We start from the raw sequence: 22,756 nt of genomic DNA, 5'->3' as shown, positions 1-22,756 counted from the left end.
AAAGTGGAAATTAACCTATTCTATAAATAGCTACTTGTTATCGTGTTAAATAAATAGCTGGAAATTACTTTAAGGACACTACCATTCTATATAAATTTTGGGGAAAAAAACCCACAATAGTATTCCTCAAATTGTCCAGTTTAAAGAAACGACAATTTTTAAAGGCCTTTGAAAGATTAAGAGATTGTTTTTCTTTATTTTTGTAATATTTAGGAGATTAAATTCCACAATATAATTGGAAACTAACTTTATCATTATGCACTATCTGTGCTGAATTCTCTCTTCTGAAGTTAAAACTCCTTAAAGTTGTGACACATATATTCAAGGCAATTTGCACCCACAAGGTTAGTACAGTTTTCTAACTCTCTTTCTCTCACTTGACACTGTTGGTGTTAGGTGTACATGTTGGGCCAATTTGTCAGAGAAGAGAACGAAATATTGGTTTAATGTGGTATCTTGAGTAACAGTTTGGTTTTGTAACAACCACTATTTTTTTTTCCTGGAATGATTTTTTCCATTCCTGTGTTTGTTGACATCTTATGTCATGCAAAAGCTTCATCGTTACTGAACTCAAAAAATCTCATAAGAAGAACCTGTTTAATGTTTTTCAGATTATGACTTTAGTAATGCCTCAGAATATTCCTCAAATTAATTCAGAATCCTGTTTCCCTGAGTCCTCTGGAAAAAAAAAAGAGCTTTCTTTTCTCCTAATTCTATAGAAAGGGAAAGTTTGAATCCCAAGTAAGATCAAAGCACCAACCAGTATGAATAGAATAATGAAGGAAAAATCCTTAAGTTTTCATAGAGATGTTCTACTTATAACCTGAATGTCTTAGTTAGCTATTTATATATATTTGAGGATAATTTTTAACTTAAAAAAGGAAATGAATTCTTAAAAAATGTATGGCATCGGAACTTAATATTTATTTATAATGAACGGTATTACTGGGGCAACTTGTGGGCTTTGCATTCAAAGAGAAATGGATCAATAATGCAACTCAGTCACATTATAGTATTGTGACTTTGAACAAGTTACTTAACATGAGTTGTAGTTTCCTTAATTTTAATAAATGGCAATAGTATCTCACAGAATAATTGTGAAGCCCAATTTAAATGAAAAGTAAAATTATACAAAATATACAAAATTTTAATAAAATGTACTCCCAGACAGTGGTTACTATTATCTTTATTTTCCCCAAAATAAAATCAGTAACATATTTGGGGAATATTGCCCCATTGTAAAATGCCAAAAACCATGTTAGAGAGCCCTCATTTAAGAGACAATGAAAAGTTTTAGGCTCTTATCTCATTTACTCAATATGATGATCTTATGTTCCTTTGAAGAATCTGACAATGAAACAGCTTAAGTAATATAAACAAGATCAGACACTTGTTCATGGTAGAATTGGAATTCCTAACTCTTTCTGCCTGAAACTGGAGCAGGTACTACTTATTAAACCTGTATTCAATAAGGAAAATCAAATTCAGAGAATAATTTTCAGAAAATTAATAAAAGAATATATTATTATGACAAACAAGAAATGTAACATCCTCATTGTTCATTATCCTTGATAAATACAGATGACATAACAGCCCCAAATTATTCTATGGATTTTGATGAAAACTTAAGTATTAATGAATTGATGCGAACCAAAGGAAATTTTTCATTGTCCTCACTTTACAATCTTACCTTTGTCATACAAATGCACCACATCAACTGGCCGAAATGATTTTTTAAGAAAGCGTATTAACAACTATTTCAGTTTTAGGTCAAGAGATTCAGTAGTTTTAAAATCAATCTTTCTCAATATATTGGAATTACTTTATAGCTAATAATCTTTTACACATTTCCCATTGTAGCCATGGGAGCAAAATTAGTGAAGAGAAGCTAGGTTTGGAGTTACTTTGGGCCTTTCTGGACAAGGATTCTATATGGATTTTCACCTGCATAAGGCACATGTTTTATCATGTATGTCCATGTCTCCCAGCAAATACTCCAGGGAATCACATGTGCCAACAAAGGCCTAGAGGAAAATACACTAAGGATTATACAAATGTTACCAACATTTGTACCACTATTGGAATAGGAAACTTTTGAGATAATGCCCAAAGAGATAGGACGGGCATAAGAAATAAGCCAGAACACATGGAATATTTTGCATACTATCTAAATAAGAAAATGTACAATGTACAAAGCTTTTGGAGAGGTTTCCTGAATTTCCTAAATCAGAATTTCTCTGAAAAAATATGCTCCCACTACTTTTCTTGCTGGGTGAAATGCTGAGACAACTTAATGTTACATGAAAACATTACATTTTTATCATATACTAAAATGTCTTCATAAAAGTGGCTCTCCAAGTGAGTATGTAAATTTATTCAGAAATAATAATTTATTTTTAATAATTAATAATTTAATAATTATTCAGAAAAAATATAGAACAATAAAAATTATAGAGCAATAAAAAGAGTGGGATATAGTTCAGTGCTCACTGGGTTCCCATTGAAAGGCATGAAAAAAGTATGGATTTATAAATATTCCTTGAACTCTTCAACCTTTTCAAAAAATCACTTGAAGTTACTCTCCCATAATAGTGATTAATTCTTACTATTAAGAGTTCTTAATTCTTGAGAAGGATCTACTATCCAGAAGGTCTCTTTCCATTTGAAAGATGTGCAGTGTTTAATCCAGTAATTAATAGAAGCATAAAATCCAGGAACTTGGCACGATTTTACAATTCGGATTTCTTTCAGTCTCATTTTAGAAACGACAAAAATAAAAGTCTGTTGACTCAAGCACTATTTCTTTCGTTGAACAAATATCTATCAAGGACCTGATATCTTTAAATAGTATTCAAGATTTTACCTAGTTACACTGTAGAGTGTCCTTTTTTTGCCAAATAAATATTTATTTGAAGAAAATACTGTATGGACGAAATCTTTGAAGGCTTGCTTCACTTGCTGGTTTCTCAGAGTATAAATGATGGGGTGCAGCATGGGGGCAACAGAGGTATTGAGAATAGCTACTCCCTTGATCAATGATGCCCTTTGTTTTGCAGAGGGATTAGCGTACATGAATATACAGCTTCCATAAGAGATGGAGATGACAATTATATGAGAGGAACATGTGGAGAAAGCCTTTTTTCTCTGACTGGCAGATGGGATTCTCAAAATAGTTCTGATAATATACATGTAAGATAAAATCACCAATGCCAGAGTGAATCGTAAAGCAACCAACGCAAAGTAAAAACCGATGACTTCTAGAAACCATGTATCTGAACAAGACAGTCGTAAAAGGGGAAAATAGTCACATGCAAAGTGATCAATGACATTGGAAGCACAGTAATCCAGCTGGAGCAGAAGCATGAGGGGTGGGAAAATGGTCAGGAACCCTCCCAGCCACGCACAGAGCACAAGCCAGGTGCAGAGTTTCCTGTTCATGATGGCAGTGTAATGCAGAGGCTTGCAGATGGCAACGTAGCGGTCATAGGACATGGCAGTGAGAATGTAAAATTCTGTCACCCCCATGAAAATAAGGAAACAGAGTTGGGCTGCACAATTGTTAAAGGAAATAGTCTTATCCCTGGTGATAATTGCTCCTAGAAATCTAGGAGTACAGACAGTTGTAAATGAGATTTCTAAGAAAGAGAAGTTTCGGAGGAAGAAATACATTGGTGTCTGTAGATGAGGGTCCACCAAGGTTAGAGTGATCATAGTCAGGTTTCCAGCGACACTTAATATGTATGTGATAAATAAGAAGAGGAAAATCACAATCTGAAGGTCAGGATCATCAGAAAGGCCAAGCAGGACAAACTCTGTGATTATTGTATGATTCATTTCTCCTCTCTGTTTCTCCTTTTTCTTCTCTTAAAGATATTTAGGTGGCAAGAGTATTAAAGGGAGGAGATGAAAAGTATAATTCATGATGATCAATATCACCATCATTGATACAATTCTAAAATATATTCTATAATCCATGCATGATATTATTTTCTATTGAACTCTCTTGTTTGCATTTGGTTTTCATACACATTTGTGAGTTCTGCTTTATTTACTAGTTTTCTTATTTGAAATGGAGCAGGGGAAGTTTGGAAATCTTCATACAATAACTCACATCATTGAGAGATGATAAATGATATCAGTGCTCCTTGCTTTGTCCAATGTATGCAAATCATTACATTTTTGTTAAAAATTTTAAATATGAATTTTCTTTCTCTTCTGTTATGTATTTATTAGATATACCACCCCTTAAAAATGGAAATGAATGCTCTTAATTCCATCACTAGGTAAAAGTGAAATTTAGAAGACTAAAATAACAACCATTATACTTTTTATGATATAAGAAATGAATTAATGACTTTCTTAGCATAAGTTATTTAATTATTAATTTTTAGATGTTAATATTTTGGGAGATAGCTGTCAAGGTAATAGGGAATGTTGTATACATATTATATAGTAGTATATTATGTATGTTTTCTATATGAGAGTAAATAGCCTATTATTTTATATAACAAATAGAGAACATATTCACTTACTTATTGGTTAGTCTTGTAATTTCATCAAAATCATCAGTGTTTGACATCTTCTGCTATATGCCAATAATGTATATATTGAACTTTTTTTTTTTGAGCTTAAAAGGACATACAGTATTTATCTAGTTTTTATTTTACACGGAAGCACAAATCGGGAAAGTAACTAATTGCTTCAGATCTTAAAGCTCTGTCTCTGAGATTGTTACCCAGTGCATTTTCCATTTGAACATCCTTTTTCTTAGATATTAGCTTTATGAAAAAATGTTTGATTCTTTTGTAATTCTGCCCCACATTTATCTTTTACATGAGACCATTGATCTATAAGTATATTTCAGAAAAATATAGGAAAATGTCTTTTATTCATACTAACATATTCAGTTAATTCTCAGCTGTGCTGGATATGCTATGCTGTAGATTTTGTTTCCCCAAATTATGACAGTTACCTCCTTTAAATTTTAAACAAATTTGTGCTGTGAAGAGTAGAATGCACCTCATTGCTTCTCTGTCAGACTGTAGCAAAGTTCACTAAAATCAAATTTGATTTGCTTTGTCTCCATTTTATGATGGCTCAAAGGAATTACTTCAGGATATAAAAATGGAACGTCAGAAACCTTAAAACAATGTAGAAATAATATGACAGTCCTCTTCAATAATGTTGATATAAAAACTTAAGAAAGCAATAATTAGAGAACTGAGTGGGATATAGCATCATATATGGTGATGCTAAGGACAGATTCTTAAGATTGACTTCCCTCTAGTTTCACTTGTAGCTCAAATTTTCCAAGTCTACTTGTTTTTGACCTCAGAAGAGGGTTTTGTTCATTGATCTCCTGGGAACAAGGCCAAGTCCAGGTCAGATCTGTGCTATATGGGAGACCATGAGGGATTTCTGGAAGCCTTGCATTTCTCAGTAGCCTTTTAGCTCTTCTCTATGGTGAATCTCCCTTGAGAATGGTTATGTTCACCTTCATATCCCACAGAGAACCTGAAATGTTGTCTTCTATAAAATAATTACTTCCATTAATCACAATTACCTAATATTTTGTGAGTAATGAAAACAGTTGTGAAACTGACTTTCTTACAAAAATAAAATTGAGAATCTAATTTATATTTAAGCTTCTGGAAATACAAAGTTTTTAACATATACCCTTTTTGTTATTGTTTATCCTTAGGCTTTGGTAATGGTGAGGCACTGAGAACTAAGGCCATTTCATAATTCTAAATTAAATAATAACTATTACAATGCACAGATTATGTTCACATTTTAATGTTAATTACATAGGTTAATTAATCCTGAGTACATATAGCAATATTTGCTTATAATACCAATTTGCCCATCTTATTTTTCATCTTAGCCTTTATGTTTATTTATCACTTATCATACATTTAATATTCTAATGAGAAATATCACCAAGTAGTAATGTTTTGTTTATTTGAAATTCTGGGTAGTGAATTATTGTTGATTATTTTCTTTATTGTTGTTTTTATGTTTCTCTAATATTTGGTAATAAACCTTTATTACATGTAAGCAGTTAATAAGGCATATTTCTATAGTTGTATAAACATATAATACATATTATATAATAACTAGTTAAAATTAAGTGTCATATATCTAAATAAAATAACAAGCCATATATTTAACATAAAAAATATGATAGTTTGTATAATCAGATAATGGTAGAGTTACCATTGCAGAAGTAAATCACAGCTGGAATGAATGTTTATTTGGGAATTAGTTACTGAAAGAGCGGAGTTAGAGTGTGGAAAAAAAATGGAAGAAAAAGGTAGGCATAACTCAAATTTATGAGTGTGTATTTAACCTAGTAATGGAGCACTTAGTAAAGAAGCCTTCTTGGCAGATGTGTCTCTGTATCATATAGAGTGATACCCTTGTTCATTTCATTTATTTTTTTCAGCTTTATTAAGGCACAGTTGACACATAACACTGTGTAAGTTTAAAGTGTACTATGTGTTGACTTTATACAGTTGTATATTGTGAAATGATTACTATGGTGGAGTTACCTAACAGATCTATCACTTACATACTTACCATTTCTTTTTTGTGGTGAGAACATTTAAGGTTTACTCAGCAACTTTCAAGTATATAATATTTTATAGATCAATTTTGTTGCAATAATGAAATGATATTATGTTTTTATCCTAAAAGCCCAGCTAATAGGCAACAAGAAAATCTATTATTATTCATGGAGGGCAATATGCAGTCATGCTTCACTTGATTGCAAGCTCATCTTCATGACTTCCTCTAGTTGCTAGTTAGATTTAGAGGCTTAATCCAGGTTTAGGTTTGGGTTCTTTATTTGCAAGAGTAATCTAGAGATGGTATTTAAACTTTAACAGGAAATACTTGTTCAATTGTCTTACTATTATTTTTTTATTCTTAGCAGCCATTGTTGATCAATGTTTGGGCCCATTAATTCATTATGTACTGCAAGATGGTTCTGTTCTTAATCTGTCATTTTCTTTGCTCATTCATTGGTACAGTTTATACTGAAAAGCCCAGATGAATGCCTATTTTATTTCTATTGCATAGTCAGAGTTGGTTCTCTAGTATCTTTTTCAGCCAGTGAGAAAACTCTTCCTTTTGGGCAGTACACTTTTCCTCTTTGATTGCTTCCTTCCCATCTTGGATGACAAGTGTTCCCAGGCTCATGCTATACTTTTCTGTATGAGAACTGGACTGAGTCATTTCTCTAAAGAGTCCCTCTTCCATTGATTAGGAAATGGTAAATCAAGTTAAGAATCTGGACACTAGCTGTGATAATTACTATGAGTTCAATCATCCTTTCTAGGTATTTTCAGTGGACAGGACCAGCAAACACTTTTTTTTTTTCCAAATAAAAGGTGTATGAGTGCAGTTTATTTTTATTTTCTTTAATTTTTTAAAATGTTTATTTGTCCATTTTTGAGAGAGAGGGACAGAGAGAAAGAGACACAGAATCTGAAGCAGGCTCCCGTCTCTGAGCTATCAGCACATGGGACTCAAACTCATGAACTGCGAGACCATGATCTGAGCTGAAGTTGGACACTTAACTGAGCCACACAGGCACATTTATTAGTGCAATATAAGTGTATCATTCAAACTTAGGACTACAATATTTTTAAGAACCCCCTTTTATCTTTTATAACTTTATATTTCCTTTATCTCATGATTAGAGCCCTGGCTATGAATAGCATTAGATAAAATTGTAATATCATGTTAATCTTCATTTGCTTTTCCTCATGTTGCACATACAGCATTATTAGAATAACAATGATAGCCTACCATCCACAATATTATTCCTACCTAAGAACAACTTCAGATATTTTAAGCTATTCTTTTTGTCCCTGGATTAAATCCCACTTGGATATATGGTCCAATTACAGCATTTAAAATCTCTTGGAATAATTTGGCTTCATGTGGATATCTCACCAACTAAAAATGCACTTAATTACATTTATTCCAGTTAAGTGTTAATGGCTTATGCTACTAAGATACACATTTTATTCCATTCCTTTTATCACAATTAATATTGACTTGCCTTCTAAGGATTCCTGAGACAGATTCACTGAGCCATTTGAAATTGAAATTAAAAAATAATACTGAACATTGGCTAAATAAGAAGACTAGAAAGCATCTTCAGGGCTTTTGTTCTTAAAATGTGTCGATATCCTGGCCTTCTGAAAAGTGTACCATCAAGTAAATATGTAGTGACCTTCTGATAAACTAGTTAATGATATTCATGTTCAAGGTAAGAAAATGACTCTATTTAAAAACATACATGAGATTCAAAGTCCCAAAGAACGTCCCTTTGACAGCCTGAGAGAGGACCTTTTGAACGGTTCCACTTCATTTCAGTTGTTTTAAATTAAAAAAAAAAAAAAGACTTTCTGTTGTGCTGGGTGATGCATTAATTTTGAAAGTGTAGGTTTTTTCATCATCTTGTGTATCTATTCACTGATCTCTTCTTTAGAGTTAAAGCACATTGAAAGTCATTAGAAAAATATGTTCAGAGACTATCTCCAAAGTAATTTGCTTTATTGTATCTATTACCCTGTTTCTTTTTCTTTTACGGAATTGTTCAGTAAAGTAGTTGCTCACATTCAACCTAATATGTTACAGAAAGAAAAAGAATGTAATTCAGTGTAATGGGCAACATCCTGCTCAGCTTCCTAATTACACTAAAATGCACTTCTGGCACTGCTCATTCACTCTTGACAAATTAATGAGAGTTCATGTGACACTTTCTCTGCCTGCATGAAACAAAATCTCCACAGTTGATCCCACTGAGTGGTTGGTAGAATTGTTTTATTGGAATTTGCTTTTATTCTTCCTTATACTAATTTTTGATGACTGTTTCCCAAAATCAATTGAATATTTTATATTTCTTCATTTCAATAAAGTTAAGCTGACTCAGTTTTGTTGAAATTCATACAATTATAATTATAAACAGTTGGTTAAGTGAGTGACTCTTCATTCTGGCTCAGTTCATGCTCTCATGGTCGTGAGACAGCCCTGTGTTATGTTCTTTGCTGAACACGGAGTCTGTTTGAAGATTCTCTCACTACCCTCCCCACCCCTCCCCTGCTTGAGCGTGCACGCGCGCGCGCGCACACACACACACACACACACACACACACACACACACACACATATGGTTTTATTTAAATCCAAGTTAGTTAACATACAGTGTAATAAAGATTTCAGGAATAGAATTTAGTGATTCATGACTTACATATAGCAGCCAGTGCCTGTCCCAACAAGTGCCCTCCTTAATGCCCATCACCCATCCAGCCCATCCCCCTACCAAACACTCCTCCAGCATTTAATAATATTTTCAGAAATAGTAACACACATATGCATAGGGGTTTATGCCTGAATATCAACTCATAACTTAATGCTCTGTAATTTATGTTGTATTTACTAGGATATATGAATAACTGCTTTATTTATTTTATTTTTCTTTTAGTTGGAATTAATTCCTAATTTGGGGAAGGATGTTTCACTGAGGTTGTCATTTAGCAAAGTTATTATTTATTTCAGTAGTATTTAAGGACTTTTTAATTTATCTCATTTAGTTCTTATAACACAGTTGTTAGACTTTTTAAATTTTTTTTTAAACTTTTCTTTTTAAGTTTATTTTTAAGAGAGAGACAGAATGTAAGCTGGGGAGGGGCAGAGAGAGAGGGGGGGACACAGAATCCCAAGCAGGCTCCAGGCTCTGAGCTGTCAGCACAGAGCCCGACGCGGGGCTTGAACTCACAAACTGCAAGATCATGACCTGAGCTGAAGTCAGATGCTTAACCGACTGAGCCACTCAGGCGCCCCTGGACTTTTTAAATCTTAATTCCCAAATCAAGAACTGGCTCAGAGCAATCATGTACCTTACATAAATCCATTCAGCTAGAAAGTGTCAAATATAATGTGAAATTAAAGTCTCTTCTCCTAAACACAATACCACCAGCCTATATTTAGTTGGAAACACAAGATGGAGACATAGTGACTTCCTGTCTTTCACTAAGAATGAATACATTGTTATAATAGAAAATATATGCTATCTTGTTTTTTATACTTTTTGGTATATACAAATTGCAAAGTATAACCCCACTACATTCCATTTAATTTGATTACAGATTGACCTAAGTAATGAACCAATGATTAGGTCTGAGAGACTTTCACTGCCTTCTAATATGCCTGACAACTCTGCTTTTCCTAAAGGTTCACAAACAGTCAGAATGGCTAGAATGGTAAAAGATAAGCAAATCTGATCATTGTCCTCTAGGAAAACCAGCATTTCTGATAGACTTCCCTTTGCCATTGAACAAGTATATTTTCTGTTATCAACATTTTGTTTTATCATTGCCATTTTTTCCCAGGAGGAATATACTTATTTAAGTGTAGACAGTAAGAAAGGACCAAATATACAAATGAGAAAAATATATCAGAGTGTGTTTTAACTCTTTGACATGGTTTCTACACAGATTTAACTGGTACAACTACTTACTATTGTATCTATTCTCTCTGCCACTGACTCAAGGGGAATAATTCAGTGAATCAAAATTGTCAGAACGGGAGTGTACATAAACTACTAACATATAAAATACTGACATGAAAAGAAATCCTGTGGGATAGTGTCCAATGAGAAATGAAAAGAAAAATCCCAAAACAAGCAAACAATCACACCAAGTGTGATTGTTTGCTTTCCTTGACATTGTTTTTCACACAGATTAGCAACCAAATGTCTTAATTTCTAATGTAGATCTCTACTGAATGCATCTCTACACCGTGCCATTTATTTTTAAACTGGTAATCTACCACATTGTGCTAAGTCCATTCTTTGACTCCATTATTTTTAATCTGCCTCCTGGAAGAATTTTTGGTATCATAATACCTCTTATACATAATACATAAGACTTTTTCCTGCTCACTGTATTGCTCACCAGTAATGGCGGTTGAAGTTTCCTGTTTTGATTGATTGAAGTTCTCATTTATATGCCGAGTATTAAGAGTTAGTACCTTCCCTGACTAGACTATAATCATATAAATAGAACTCTATAATAGTAATATAATTATGCACAAAGGAGATCATGTGTTAAAAGCACCAGTAAAATTGTGCTTGTGGTAAAATCGATGCCAAATTTGCAGTTCCTTGAAGAGTTTCAAAGATGTATAAAAGAGAGCAAACACAAGTTTTTCTTTGTTTTGTTGTTTGCATTTTCAAATTAGGCTATTATATTGGCTGTTATAGCTCAAGATCTTAGGCAAGTCACTCAAAACTTATAAGCATCAACTTACACATTGGTAAAGAGGGATAACTATGCCTAATTTGTTATATAGCTGTGAAGATTAATTATGATATGGTGTAGAACATACCTGGCTTATATATGACACAGAATATATGCTCTGTATGGAAGAGGTATTGTTTATGAAATTCCTATCAAACTTTTATGTAGCATAAGAGGCAGTGGCTGCCTAAATATTTGTGTTACATTTTTTTTAGAAGCAATAATGCAGAAAATAAGAAGAGTTCATAAAATAACACATAACACATGACTTCAGCATATACAGAAAACAGGGTACACAGGGCTTTCAGATAATTTGAAAGTAGTAAAATATACACCCAGTTTTATTAACTGAATGGGAAGAATTGGACAGACACTACAGGTAGTATGAAAAAACAACGGTGCTGTAGATATTTATTTCATGATTCATGTAACTTTTAAAAGGAAAAATATTTTTATATCAAGAGAAAGAGATATTTAAAATCAGTTGATTAAAGCAGTGTTACTTCAAGTCATTAAAGTAGAAAACATTTCTTATTGAAATGTGGCTGACACACAATGTTATATTAGTTTCAGTTGTACAACATAACATTTCAATCAGTCTATACATTACGATGTGCTCACCACAGTGTAGCTGCCACCTACAGAGCTATTCAAATAGTGTTGACTATACTCCTTATGCCGTAACTTCTGTTTCTGTGACTTATTCCACCATTGACAGTCTGTACATCCCACTCTCCTTCGCACATTTTACCTATCCTCAATCCTCTCCTTCTGGCAACCATCAGTTTGTTCTCTGTTTATGGATCTGTTTCTGCTTTATTTGTTTGTTCATTGCTTTATTTTGTTTTCGAGATTCCACATACAAGTGAAATCATATGGTATTTGCCTTTCTCTGTCTGATTTTTTACATTTAGCAAAATACCCTCTACGTCCATCCATGTTGTTGCAAAACATCCTTTTGTATGGCTGAGCAATATTCCATTGTGGATATATCACATCTTCTTTATCCTTCCATCTATCAATGTACACTTGCGTTGCCTCCATATCTTGGCTATTGTGAATAATGTGGCAAAAACCACAGGGATTTCGTATTTTTTTTTGGAATTAGTGTTTTTGATAAAACATTTTGATTAATAAGAATAGTCATTAAAATGAGTTCTGTTTCATAACTACTGGTTTTATATTCACCATCATAAATCACAATCATAAATCACTGACATGGAACCTACAGATAGTTAAAATTTTTTTTAATGTTTATTTGTTTTTTGAGAGAGAGAGAAATAGAGCATGAGTGGGGGAGGGAAAGAGAGAGAGTGGGAGACACAGAATCCGAAGTGGACTCCATGTTCCGAGCTCTCAGCACAAGCCCAGTGTGAGACTTGAACTCACAAGCTGTGAGATCATGACCTGAGCCGAAGTTGGATGCTTAACGAACTGAGCTACCCAGGCACCCTTACAGATAGTTTTAAAGGAAGACAAAACCCATCCACATCTATGTCATGAACAATGCTTAACAAATGAGCTCAGCATTTCCTGTAGCTGTGACATAGATATAGGAAGATAGTACCAATTAGTTTAAAATTTCATTTTCCTTTATCAAATCTTTATGATAACATTCATTCATACTACCCCAAATTTGGATTTGCTTGTATGAAACATACCTTAAGGACCAAATATTTGAAGGTTTGTATATTTTCTGGCCCCTTAGGGCGTAAAGGGGTTCAGCCTGAGGGAAACAGAATTATTAAGAATAGCTACTGCCTTTGTCAATGATACTTTTTATTTTTGCAGATGACTCAGCATATATGAAAATAGAAAAGGCATTCATGTAAGTAGAACAAGCAGAAAAAACTTTTTTCTCTGACTAGCAGATATGATATATATGTAGGACAAAATCACAAATGCCAAAGTGAATAGTAAAGTAATGAAAGCAAAGTGGAAACCAATTACTGCTAGGAGCTATGTATCTAAATAAGACAGTTGTAAAAGGGAAAGACAGCCACATGTAAAATGATCAGTGACAATGGAAACACAGTTATCCAGCTGGAGGAGAAGTATAAGGGGTGGGAAAATGGTCAAAAACATACCTGGCCATGCACATAGCATAAACAGGGTACAGAGTTTCCTGCTCATAATGGTTGTATAATGAAGGGGCTTGCAAATGACAGCATAGTAGCCAAAGGACATGGAAATTCAAATTGAAATTCAGCCACTCCCATGAACACAAAGAAAAATAGTTGGGCTGCACAGCTGTTATAGGAAATGATATTATCCCTGGTGATAATTGTCTCCAGATATCTAGGAATACATACAGTGTAAATGAGATTTCTAAGAGAGGTTCCAGCTAAGAAATATATAGGTATTTCTTTCTCTTTCATTTGTATTTCATTTAAAGATATGTGACAACATTGATGAATCTGGAAGACATTAGATGAAATAAGTCAGTCACAAAAGAACAAAAAATGGATAAATCCACTTTTATGAGGTATTAAAATTAGTCTAACTCATAGAAATGGAGAATAGATGGTGGCTGCCTTGGGACAGGTTGGGGTGGGCAATGGGGAATTGATGATAGTTCCTATATGTGGGGAATAAGCTTAGGAATTCTCTGAGCCTGCACTGATGGGTTAGCAAGGCATAAAGAATTAGAAAGCCATAGGATGAACACACCCAAGTTTGGGTAAACAAGATTAGGTAAATAAGATTAGGTAAATGGGGCAAAGGCCCCCAGTTTAGGACAAAGATATGGGACAATAGCAGAAAGATGGTTTCACAGGAAGGAAGGACCAAATTAGGTAAACAGGCAAATAGGGCTATAGACCACAGCAGTGCAGAGTTGCCCAGAGTGGAGCTAATTAGCAAAAGAAAGCGCCTTGTTAAACCTGAGGTAGCATGCTCTGTCTTTCTTGTCCCCTAGGCCAGTTTAGGTAAACAGAGGTGGGTCCTCATGTTCGCTGTAAACAACCTTCCACCCAGCATCAGAATCTTTTGTATTGACCCAAATCCCTAACACCACATGTCCCCAAAACCCCCTTTTCCCCATGCCCATGACTTAATGTTCATGGTTTCATTGTCTCTCTATGCACATCATTCACTCTTGTAAGCCTTCTGATCCTAATAAAAATGGAGCAAGGACCCTTACTCAGGGCTCTTGTCTCCTCCCGGACATTAGCTTCTCTCACATTTTCAATCCTGTGTCCCACTCTCTTGCTAGACAAGAGAGAACTCCAGACCCAAAGTCTACGACACTACAAAGTTCAGTTCTGTAAAAGGAGCAAGTTCTGAAGATGTTGAATATGAATATTATTGAAGAATATTGTTTGCTATAGTACATTTTTACCTACAGTTAACAATACTATATTGTGGCCTTAAAATATAAGTGGGTAGATCTCATATTAAATGTTCTCATCACTTTATAAATATCATTTGTACTGATTTTCAACTGTAGCAGTTAGATATAGAGACCAATATTAATAACAATCCCTACTTTTTCCTGATAGCTAATTATTGTCTATGACAGGTTCATTTCCATCCCTATAGTGCATTATATATACCAGATTTATTGGACACTGGCCTTATCAGTGGGGAAGTGTATGTTAAGAAGTTATAGAACCCTGTTTGCCAGCTATTTGTCTTATTTAACACACAAATTATACTTCAGAGAAGATGAAATTGAGAAACCATTTATAAGTTTTCTCCTACATTTTGAATCTCCTTCAGTTTTCTATTATTTATTTTGTTTTTTGTTCTCTAACAACTCCTGTATTTGTCAATTGAATAAATTGCATAGAGATCCTTAGGAATGTTGCACCACTGATTAGGATTATATTATATTTTCTATTACTAAAAAGTAATTTATATAATTTAGAATACTTTTTTTGTACCCATAATTCTTATTTTACTCTCTCTCTGTCTCTCTTGCTCTCTCTTTCTCTCTCACACACACATCTCTACATCTTTCTAAAATACTTTAGTCATTTGATACCTTAAGTAGAATGAGTGGAAGAGTATTTTAACAGGTGAAATTCTAGTTTTATAGATTTTTTTTTTGCTCTGCTATAAATTTATATAATATAAATATAAATTTAGATAAATATAAAATTTTGCTCTGCTATAAAGCTTTTACAAAGTTTCTACAAAACCTAAAAGATTTTGTCTAGGCATTAAATAATTCAGACACATGTCTTGTTTCAAGCATGTCCAAAAGTAGAGAAAGAAGTATAATTAATATTTCAGCATAGTTAGAAAGTGGAGCTTACATTCTATGAAATTAGAGAAAGTAAACTGATCCTACATATCTAAAACAGCTATTACTTCATAGTTTTCTACAGTATGTGCAAATGTATGCTTACTATATATAGTATATATAGTATACTATACTATATATATTCTATAGTATGTATGTATGCATACATGTTTGTATATATGTATCTACCTGTATATCTACCTATATCTACTGAGTAATTATGGAATTTGTAAATATGGAGATCTATTTGGCAACATGAATACAAAAGTATATATTATTAGAGATTGCTTTTTTTTTAACCAATAGATAATTTGTATGGACATACCTATTAAGTGTGCAATGTTTCTTGTTTTTTAAATGTGTTTTTTAAATGAAAACTTTCACATTTTTTTCTGTAAATGATATGGCATTTGAAGAATTTTTTTTCCTAGAAAAATGACAAGATGGTGAGGGAATTCCTGTCAACGAAAATCATATAATTATATTTTCTGTATAGATTAAATAAAATATATCAATATTTACAGAGCCTCTCCATTCCTGGTGATAATTGTTTTCCTAAACAAAACTCAAACTATGATACTGTATAAAACAATAGTTGCTCAAGAAGTTGCAACTAACAATGTGTTCAGAAGACTGGGAACTAGAAAGACATATGAAGTTATTATAATTGAATGGGAAATATATTAAAGGTGCTTCTAAATTGTTAGAAACAAACAAAGAATGAATAAGGAAACAGGAAGGCCATTGTGACCTGAAGAATTCCTTGAATTTCATGTTTGTATATTTTAAATTGCCATGTGGTATGTGGCTAATTCATGACACCACAGCCTTTCGTTATCTGGAGAAAAATACAATCTTCCTTGCCCTGTCCATGAAGGCTCGCCTGACTTGCTGATTCCTTAGGCTGTAAATAAAGGGGTTCAGCATGGGGGCCACTGAGGTGTTTAGCACAGCAACTCCCTTGCTCAGAGACACTGTGTCTTTTGCTGATGGATTAATGTACATGAAAATGCAGCTGCCATAGGAGATGGAGATGACAATCATATGGGATGAACATGTGGAAAAGGCCTTTTTCCTCTGACTAGTAGAAGGAATTCTTAAAATTGTTCTGATGATATATGTGTAAGACAGAAATATCAAGGCCAAAGTGAACATTAAAGTGAACACAGCGCAGGAAAACCCCAGCGCCTCTAAGAATTTTGTGTCTGAACAGGAAAGTTGCAGCAGGGGAAAATAATCACAGGTAAAATGGTCAATAACATTAGACCTACAGTAATTAAGGTTTAGGAGCAACATGAGTGCGGGGAATATGATTAAGAATGACGTTAGCCACGAAGAGAAGACAAGGAGTATGCAGACTCTGTGATTCATGATGGTCATGTAATGCAGAGGTTTGCAGATGGCAATGTAACGGTCATAGGACATGGCGGCCAGAAGGTAAAATTCAGTGACTCCCAAGAGAATGAAAAAAAATAGCTGAGCAATGCAGTCATTAAAGGAAATGGTTTTATCTCCAGTCATCATGGTGCCCAGGAACTTGGGTATGCTGACAGTTGTGAATGAAACCTCTAATAAGGAGAAGTTTCTGAGGAAGAAATACATGGGGGTCTGGAGGTGGGAATCCAGCAGGGTAAGGGTGATAATGGTCAGGTTGCCAGTGATGCTGAGCATGTAGGTGATGAGCAGAGAGACAAAGATCACCACCTGAAGCTGTGGGTCATCTGACAATCCCAGGAGGATAAACTCTGTTATTTCTGTGTGGTTTCTCATTCCTCAGTTGCTTCTTTGTTGTCCTCCAGCCAGTTCTCTAGGAGAAAGCCCAAGGAACAAATTTTGAACGTAGATTAACAGAAGTTTAAGTGTGGAGCCAGAGTTTTGCTGAAATAGTATGTCATTTCACCTACAGGGGAAAGTTTAAGAGTCTTTGATTTATTTTTCTCAGCACACTAAACATCTGTGCTGAAAACTCCCGTGAGCTCCTCCACTACATTGTGCCTGTCTGAAAGTTAGCACAGATTCTTACCCTCAAAGCCATTGCAACCCAATCCAGTGCCTAGAAGAGTCATAGAAGGCTTAAAATAAACACATGTCTCATTCATTAATTAAGTGATGGTGAGTTTGTTGTTGAATCAAACACACCCATGAGGTGAAGTTCTCTATTGTCTTTCAAATTCCAGGCTGCAGATCACACAGGCTGGGTCTTAGTTTTGCAAAAGCTTTTTTTTTTTTTTTTTTTTAGTTTATCTACTTTTCAAGATGTATGTATCTACTAGGCCTAAATTCCCTGTATCAAGTAAATATATAACAAAGATATGTAAAAGAAACCCCAATTTTTTGGATATACAATTTAGTTTTTTAAAAGTTTTTAGTGTTTATTTATTTATTTTGTGTGAGAGAGAGACAGCATAAGTGGAAGGGGCAGAGAGAGAGTGAGAGAGAATCCCCAGTAGGCTCCACACTGCCAGCGAGGAGGTCTATGTGGGGCTCAGACCCACGAAGCCGTAGATCATGACCTGAACCAAAACCAAAAATTGGATGCATAACCCCCTCAGGTGCCCCTGAATATGCAATTTAAAAAAGAAAACTTCATAAAACATTATTTTAAAGTTACTTTCATTAAATTTCTTTAGAATTCATTCCTTCAATTACCTTTATTCCTGTTCAGTAACATCAGTCTTCCTTCATCAGGGGTTGCTTTTTTGAAAGCGCTAGTTTTTCATAACACCTAGAAATCCCCAAATGCATTCTCATCAAATAGACAATATTTGGTTTCAATCTCAAGATTCAAATTTCTGCTCTATTTAGCTGGCATTGGAGAGCCAGCTTTTAAAAATCTATTATTGCTATTCCATAGTTAATAATGTATCAGTAACCCTTATTTAAAATTTTTGCATAGTCTTTTTTTCTCCCATATTTCCTTTCAATTTTAAGACTTTTCTGAAAAATAATACCATGATTGACTTTCATACGCTAGCTACTGATGAAACCTTTGAGGGAATGTATGAAAGCTATGAAGGAAGTTACAATAGGTAAGGAAGGGTTCATGTGAACATCACTGAAAATGAACACTGATACCCCAGTTTTGTAGGGTCAGAGAACATGCTTAAAGAAACTGTAGGGAGAGATGATCAATATCACAGTCTTGGGGAAGGTATACTATACTATTTTTGTAAAGATGTTAATGAAAATTCAATGAATTGTATTCATTTACCAGCATCAACTAAGCCTGATGCATGTTATGCCTTCATTCATTCATCAGCCTTTTGGGAGAAATAAACTTCAGTGTTTAACAGGGTGCATATGATTCCTCAAGTCTGAGACCATCCCAAGGATGTATTGATGCAGAGGATAAAGGATATCTCTAAGCATTTAACTCCTCTTTATTGTTTCTTTTTTTCCCCAATATATGAAATTTATTGTCAAATTGGTTTCCATACAACACCCAGTGCTCATCCCAAAAGGTGCCCTCCTCAATACCCATCACCCACCCCCCCCTCCCTCCCACCCCTCCATCAACCCTCAGTTTGTTCTCAGTTTTTAAGAGTCTCTTATGCTTTGGCTCTCTCCCACTCTAACCTCTTTTTTTCTTTTTCCTTCCCCTCCCCCATGGGTTTCTGTTAAGTTTCTCAGGATCCACATAAGAGTGAAACCATATGGTATCTGTCTTTCTCTGTATGGCTTATTTCACTTAGCATAACACTCTCCAGTTCCATCCACGTTGCTACAAAGGGCCATATTTCATTATTTCTCGTTGCCACATAGTACTCCATTGTGTGTATAAACCACAATTTCTTTATCCATTCATCAGTTGATGGACATTTAGGCTCTTTCCATAATTTGGCTATTGTTGAGAGTGCTGCTATAAACATTGGGGTACAAGTGCCCCTTATGCATCAGTACTCCTGTATCCCTTGGGTAAATTCCTAGCAGTGCTATTGCTGGGTCATAGGGTAGATCTATTTTTAATTTTTTGAGGAACCTCCTCTTTATTGTTTCTGGAGGCAGATCCATATTTCCCCCCGGAAGAACACAGTTTAGTTTAACCTCTATATTATCTTCCACCCTTTTAGTCAAAATCAAGAATCCCTTCAAGGACCCCTGAGACAGGCTCTTTGACATATTCAAAATGAAAGTTAACAATAATAATTCATATTTGTTGAATAAGATGTCCACAAAGTACCTTCAAGGTTTCATTGTGAAAGCACCCCTAGTTAATGCCCTTTCAAATTTTTTACCATCAATTTAGTATTAACAATGACCCTTTAGATAAAGTAGAAACTGATAACTTCTTTGATGCCCAAGATGAGAAAGGGACTCTGTATTAAAGGATATGTGAAGAACCAAAAGGATGTTCTTTTAAGAGATTAAGAGCCTTAGACTGATTCCATTTTATTGCGGTGCATTTTGTTGTTGTTAATAATGTCCTAGTTGCACTGGGTAGACATATCCCTTAGTAATACAATAACTTTGAGAGGCTAATTGTTTCAACTTTTTCTATGTTTACTAAATTCACTCTTCAGTTAAACCTTATTAGAGATCATTAGAGAAACTTCATGAATCATGGCTTCCAAGCATTGTGCTTTATGATCACATCACTCTTTTTTTTTTTTTTTTTTTACTTTATGAGTAAAGAGTTCTTCAGCATTTTGGCTGATATGTTAGAGGAAAGGAAAATTGTTTAATTCAGTGTTGTGGGTAACATCTAGGTTGGCTTCATAATTACTCTAAATTTACTTTCAATGTTCAATCTTGCTGGGCTTTGGGCCATGGCACAAGTGTTCACTAAGAACTTCTTTTGGTCTGAATAAAGCTAAGACTCCCCTGGAGAAACCAATGAGTGGCTGGAAGGATTGTACCTGTAGGAATTGTTGGCAAATACCAACTCCTAACCTCAAACTTTCAGTTCTTTATTTAGACAAAAATAAGCAAAGAGGAAGAGTATATAAAGTGATAATAAGATTATGATATCATAACACTATTAATTTTTGGAGTGCCTGGGTGGCTCAGCTGGTTAAGCATCCTACTTTGGCTCAGGTTATGATCTCGTGGTTTGTGGGTTGGAGCCCTGTATTGGGCTCTGTGCTGACAGCTCAGAGCCTGCAGCCTACTTCAGATTCTGTGTGTGTGTGTCTCTCTCTCTGCCCCTTCCCCACTCACTCTCTCTCTTTCTTTCAAAAATAAATAAACATTTAAAAAAAACCACTTAATGTCTTATTCATGACAGTCTAGGGTAAATTACTATCACAGAAAGTATATGGGTTCTGCAATTAGAGAATGTGATTTGAAGATACAAATGGAAGTGTGACTTTGGCAGTTTCTTAAATTCCCTAAGCATCAGTTTTTTCTGTTTATCATGGAGTTAAAATTTCAAGGGCATCTTCAGAATGAATTTAATAATATATATGCAAGTGCTCTATAAACCATGTGGCACTTACTATGCTTTAAGAAGAACTGGTATATTTATTTTCTTTTGGTTGAAATTGATTTCCAACTTTGGGCAGAATATTCATAGTTAACTGTAATTGACCAAAACCATTATTCCAATGAAATTCTAAGGACATTTATATTCTATCTCATATAGCCATTAGGACACACCTATGGAAGTTTTATCTTTATTCCCAATGAAGCATTAGGGTCAGTGTGTTTTTGTACCTTAGATATATTCGTATAGCTAACAAGTGTTTAATCAGAGAATACCTAAAATTAAACTCTGTTCTCTTAAAGAAAGTACTACATAGTCTATATTAAATTATAAACACAGGCATAGAGTGGCAATTTCTTGCTTTTTATTTAAGAAAAGGAATAAATTTATATAATAAAATTGCTAAGATCTCTTTAATTTATAAATATATCCAGTTGCAAAATACTACTCCAATATACCCTATTGAATCTGCTTAAACTTTGAGCTGATAAGTAATGAATCAATGATAAGGTTTGAGAGACTACCATTCCCTCCCCTATGTCCTACTTACCTTGATTTCATACAGTCTCACTGATATGCAGAATGGCTGAAATATAAAAAATATTAGTGGTTTCCATTGTTGTAATCCAGGGAAATCAGTGTCCTGAACACGGTTCCTCTCACTGAACACATTTGCTCTCTACTGTTAATGTTTTTGACTTAAATTTTCCATTTTATCTAGAGAGAATAGATTTCTTTGAGTACAGAGGGCGAGAAAGGAGCAAATATATGAAAGAGAAAAATTTCAGAAGGTGTTTTAAAACTGGTACAGTTTCTACATGGATTTTATGTAGCATAAGCTACTTAATGTTTTATCTATTCTCTGCCACGGGCTCAAGGGGAATAATTCAGTGAATCAAATTGCCAGGACAGGACTAGACACAAAACACTAAGGAATATAAAACATAACACATTTGTACAGAAATTTGAAAAGGAAGCTTGGGGGACAGTGTCCGATGAGACGGAAAAAAATAACAACCTCGTAGTGTGATTTGTTTCTGTTGAGAAACGGAGGCCAACAGATTATTTTCCAGACAGAGATTACTGTAAAGTATCTTAATTCTTACATCAGCTCTCTACCAAATGCATCTCTCCTCCATGCCATTTTTAAAAACTGAGAATCTACCACATTGTATTAAGTCATTCATTGGCTCCATTAACTTTAATGTGCCTCCCACAGAGAATTTTGGGACTATAATACTGCTCGTACTTTATATTTTGTCCTTGTCACTCTGGTGGCACCAGCAATGGCAGTTGAAGCGTTTCTTCTTTTGATTGATCAGTGTTCCAAAGTATATGCCAACGACAATATTAGGGATGAGTACCTTCCCTGACCAGACTATAATCATATGATCATGGCCAAATGAGATAATGTGAGTGTGAAACACCAATAAAATTGTGCAGGTCCTTAGTAAAAGCTATGCAAAATATGCAGGTCTCTAGATTTGAAAAATGTACACAATAGAGCAAACACAAGTTTGCTTCATTTTGTTTCATTTTTCAAATCAGGTTATCACATTGACTGTGATAGCTCAACACCTCGGGCAAGTTCCTCAAGCTTAGAATTTACACATGTGTGAAAAATAGATAATCACTAAAATTTGCCATATAGCTGTGACAGCTAAATATGATATGATTTAGGATATATCTAGTTGAGCAAATGGCATAGAGTATTCTCTACAGAAGAGATACTATTATTTGTGAAATTCCTATCAAACTTCCAGGTGCCATGTCTTA

General features: G+C 34.3%; 4 protein-coding genes across 6 annotated transcripts in view; all 4 read right to left on the bottom strand.

Annotated features, from left to right (window-relative positions):
• LOC106970341 (olfactory receptor 6C1-like) overlaps positions 1 to 22,756 on the bottom strand; it is a 164,173-nt gene that overhangs the window by 7,755 nt on the left and 133,662 nt on the right. The gene's annotated exons all lie outside the window — the stretch shown is intronic.
• The window catches only part of LOC106970340 (olfactory receptor 6C3-like), a 165,644-nt gene that overhangs the window by 9,340 nt on the left and 133,548 nt on the right, over positions 1 to 22,756 (bottom strand). The gene's annotated exons all lie outside the window — the stretch shown is intronic.
• LOC106970342 (olfactory receptor 6C3-like) lies at positions 2,747 to 3,895 on the bottom strand. The gene has a single exon (XM_015066956.3). The coding sequence runs from the start codon at positions 3,832 to 3,834 to the stop codon at positions 2,860 to 2,862; it is 975 nt and encodes a 324-aa protein (XP_014922442.3). The 5' UTR covers positions 3,835 to 3,895; the 3' UTR covers positions 2,747 to 2,859.
• LOC128316409 (olfactory receptor 6C1-like) lies at positions 15,386 to 18,392 on the bottom strand. The gene has a single exon (XM_053226352.1). The coding sequence runs from the start codon at positions 17,326 to 17,328 to the stop codon at positions 16,393 to 16,395; it is 936 nt and encodes a 311-aa protein (XP_053082327.1). The 5' UTR covers positions 17,329 to 18,392; the 3' UTR covers positions 15,386 to 16,392.

Source organism: Acinonyx jubatus, chromosome B4 (assembly GCF_027475565.1).
Source record: "Acinonyx jubatus isolate Ajub_Pintada_27869175 chromosome B4, VMU_Ajub_asm_v1.0, whole genome shotgun sequence".
Classification (NCBI taxonomy): Eukaryota; Metazoa; Chordata; class Mammalia; order Carnivora; family Felidae; genus Acinonyx; species Acinonyx jubatus.
The sequence above is the reverse complement of the archived record's forward strand: the minus strand, read 5'-3'. Positions and strand labels throughout refer to the sequence as shown.

Bases quoted from the DNA above. Each gene is read 5' to 3' on its own strand.
- LOC106970342 (XM_015066956.3), bottom strand. From the start codon at position 3,834: ATGAATCATACAATAATCACAGAGTTTGTCCTGCTTGGCCTTTCTGAT.
- LOC128316409 (XM_053226352.1), bottom strand. From the start codon at position 17,328: ATGAGAAACCACACAGAAATAACAGAGTTTATCCTCCTGGGATTGTCA.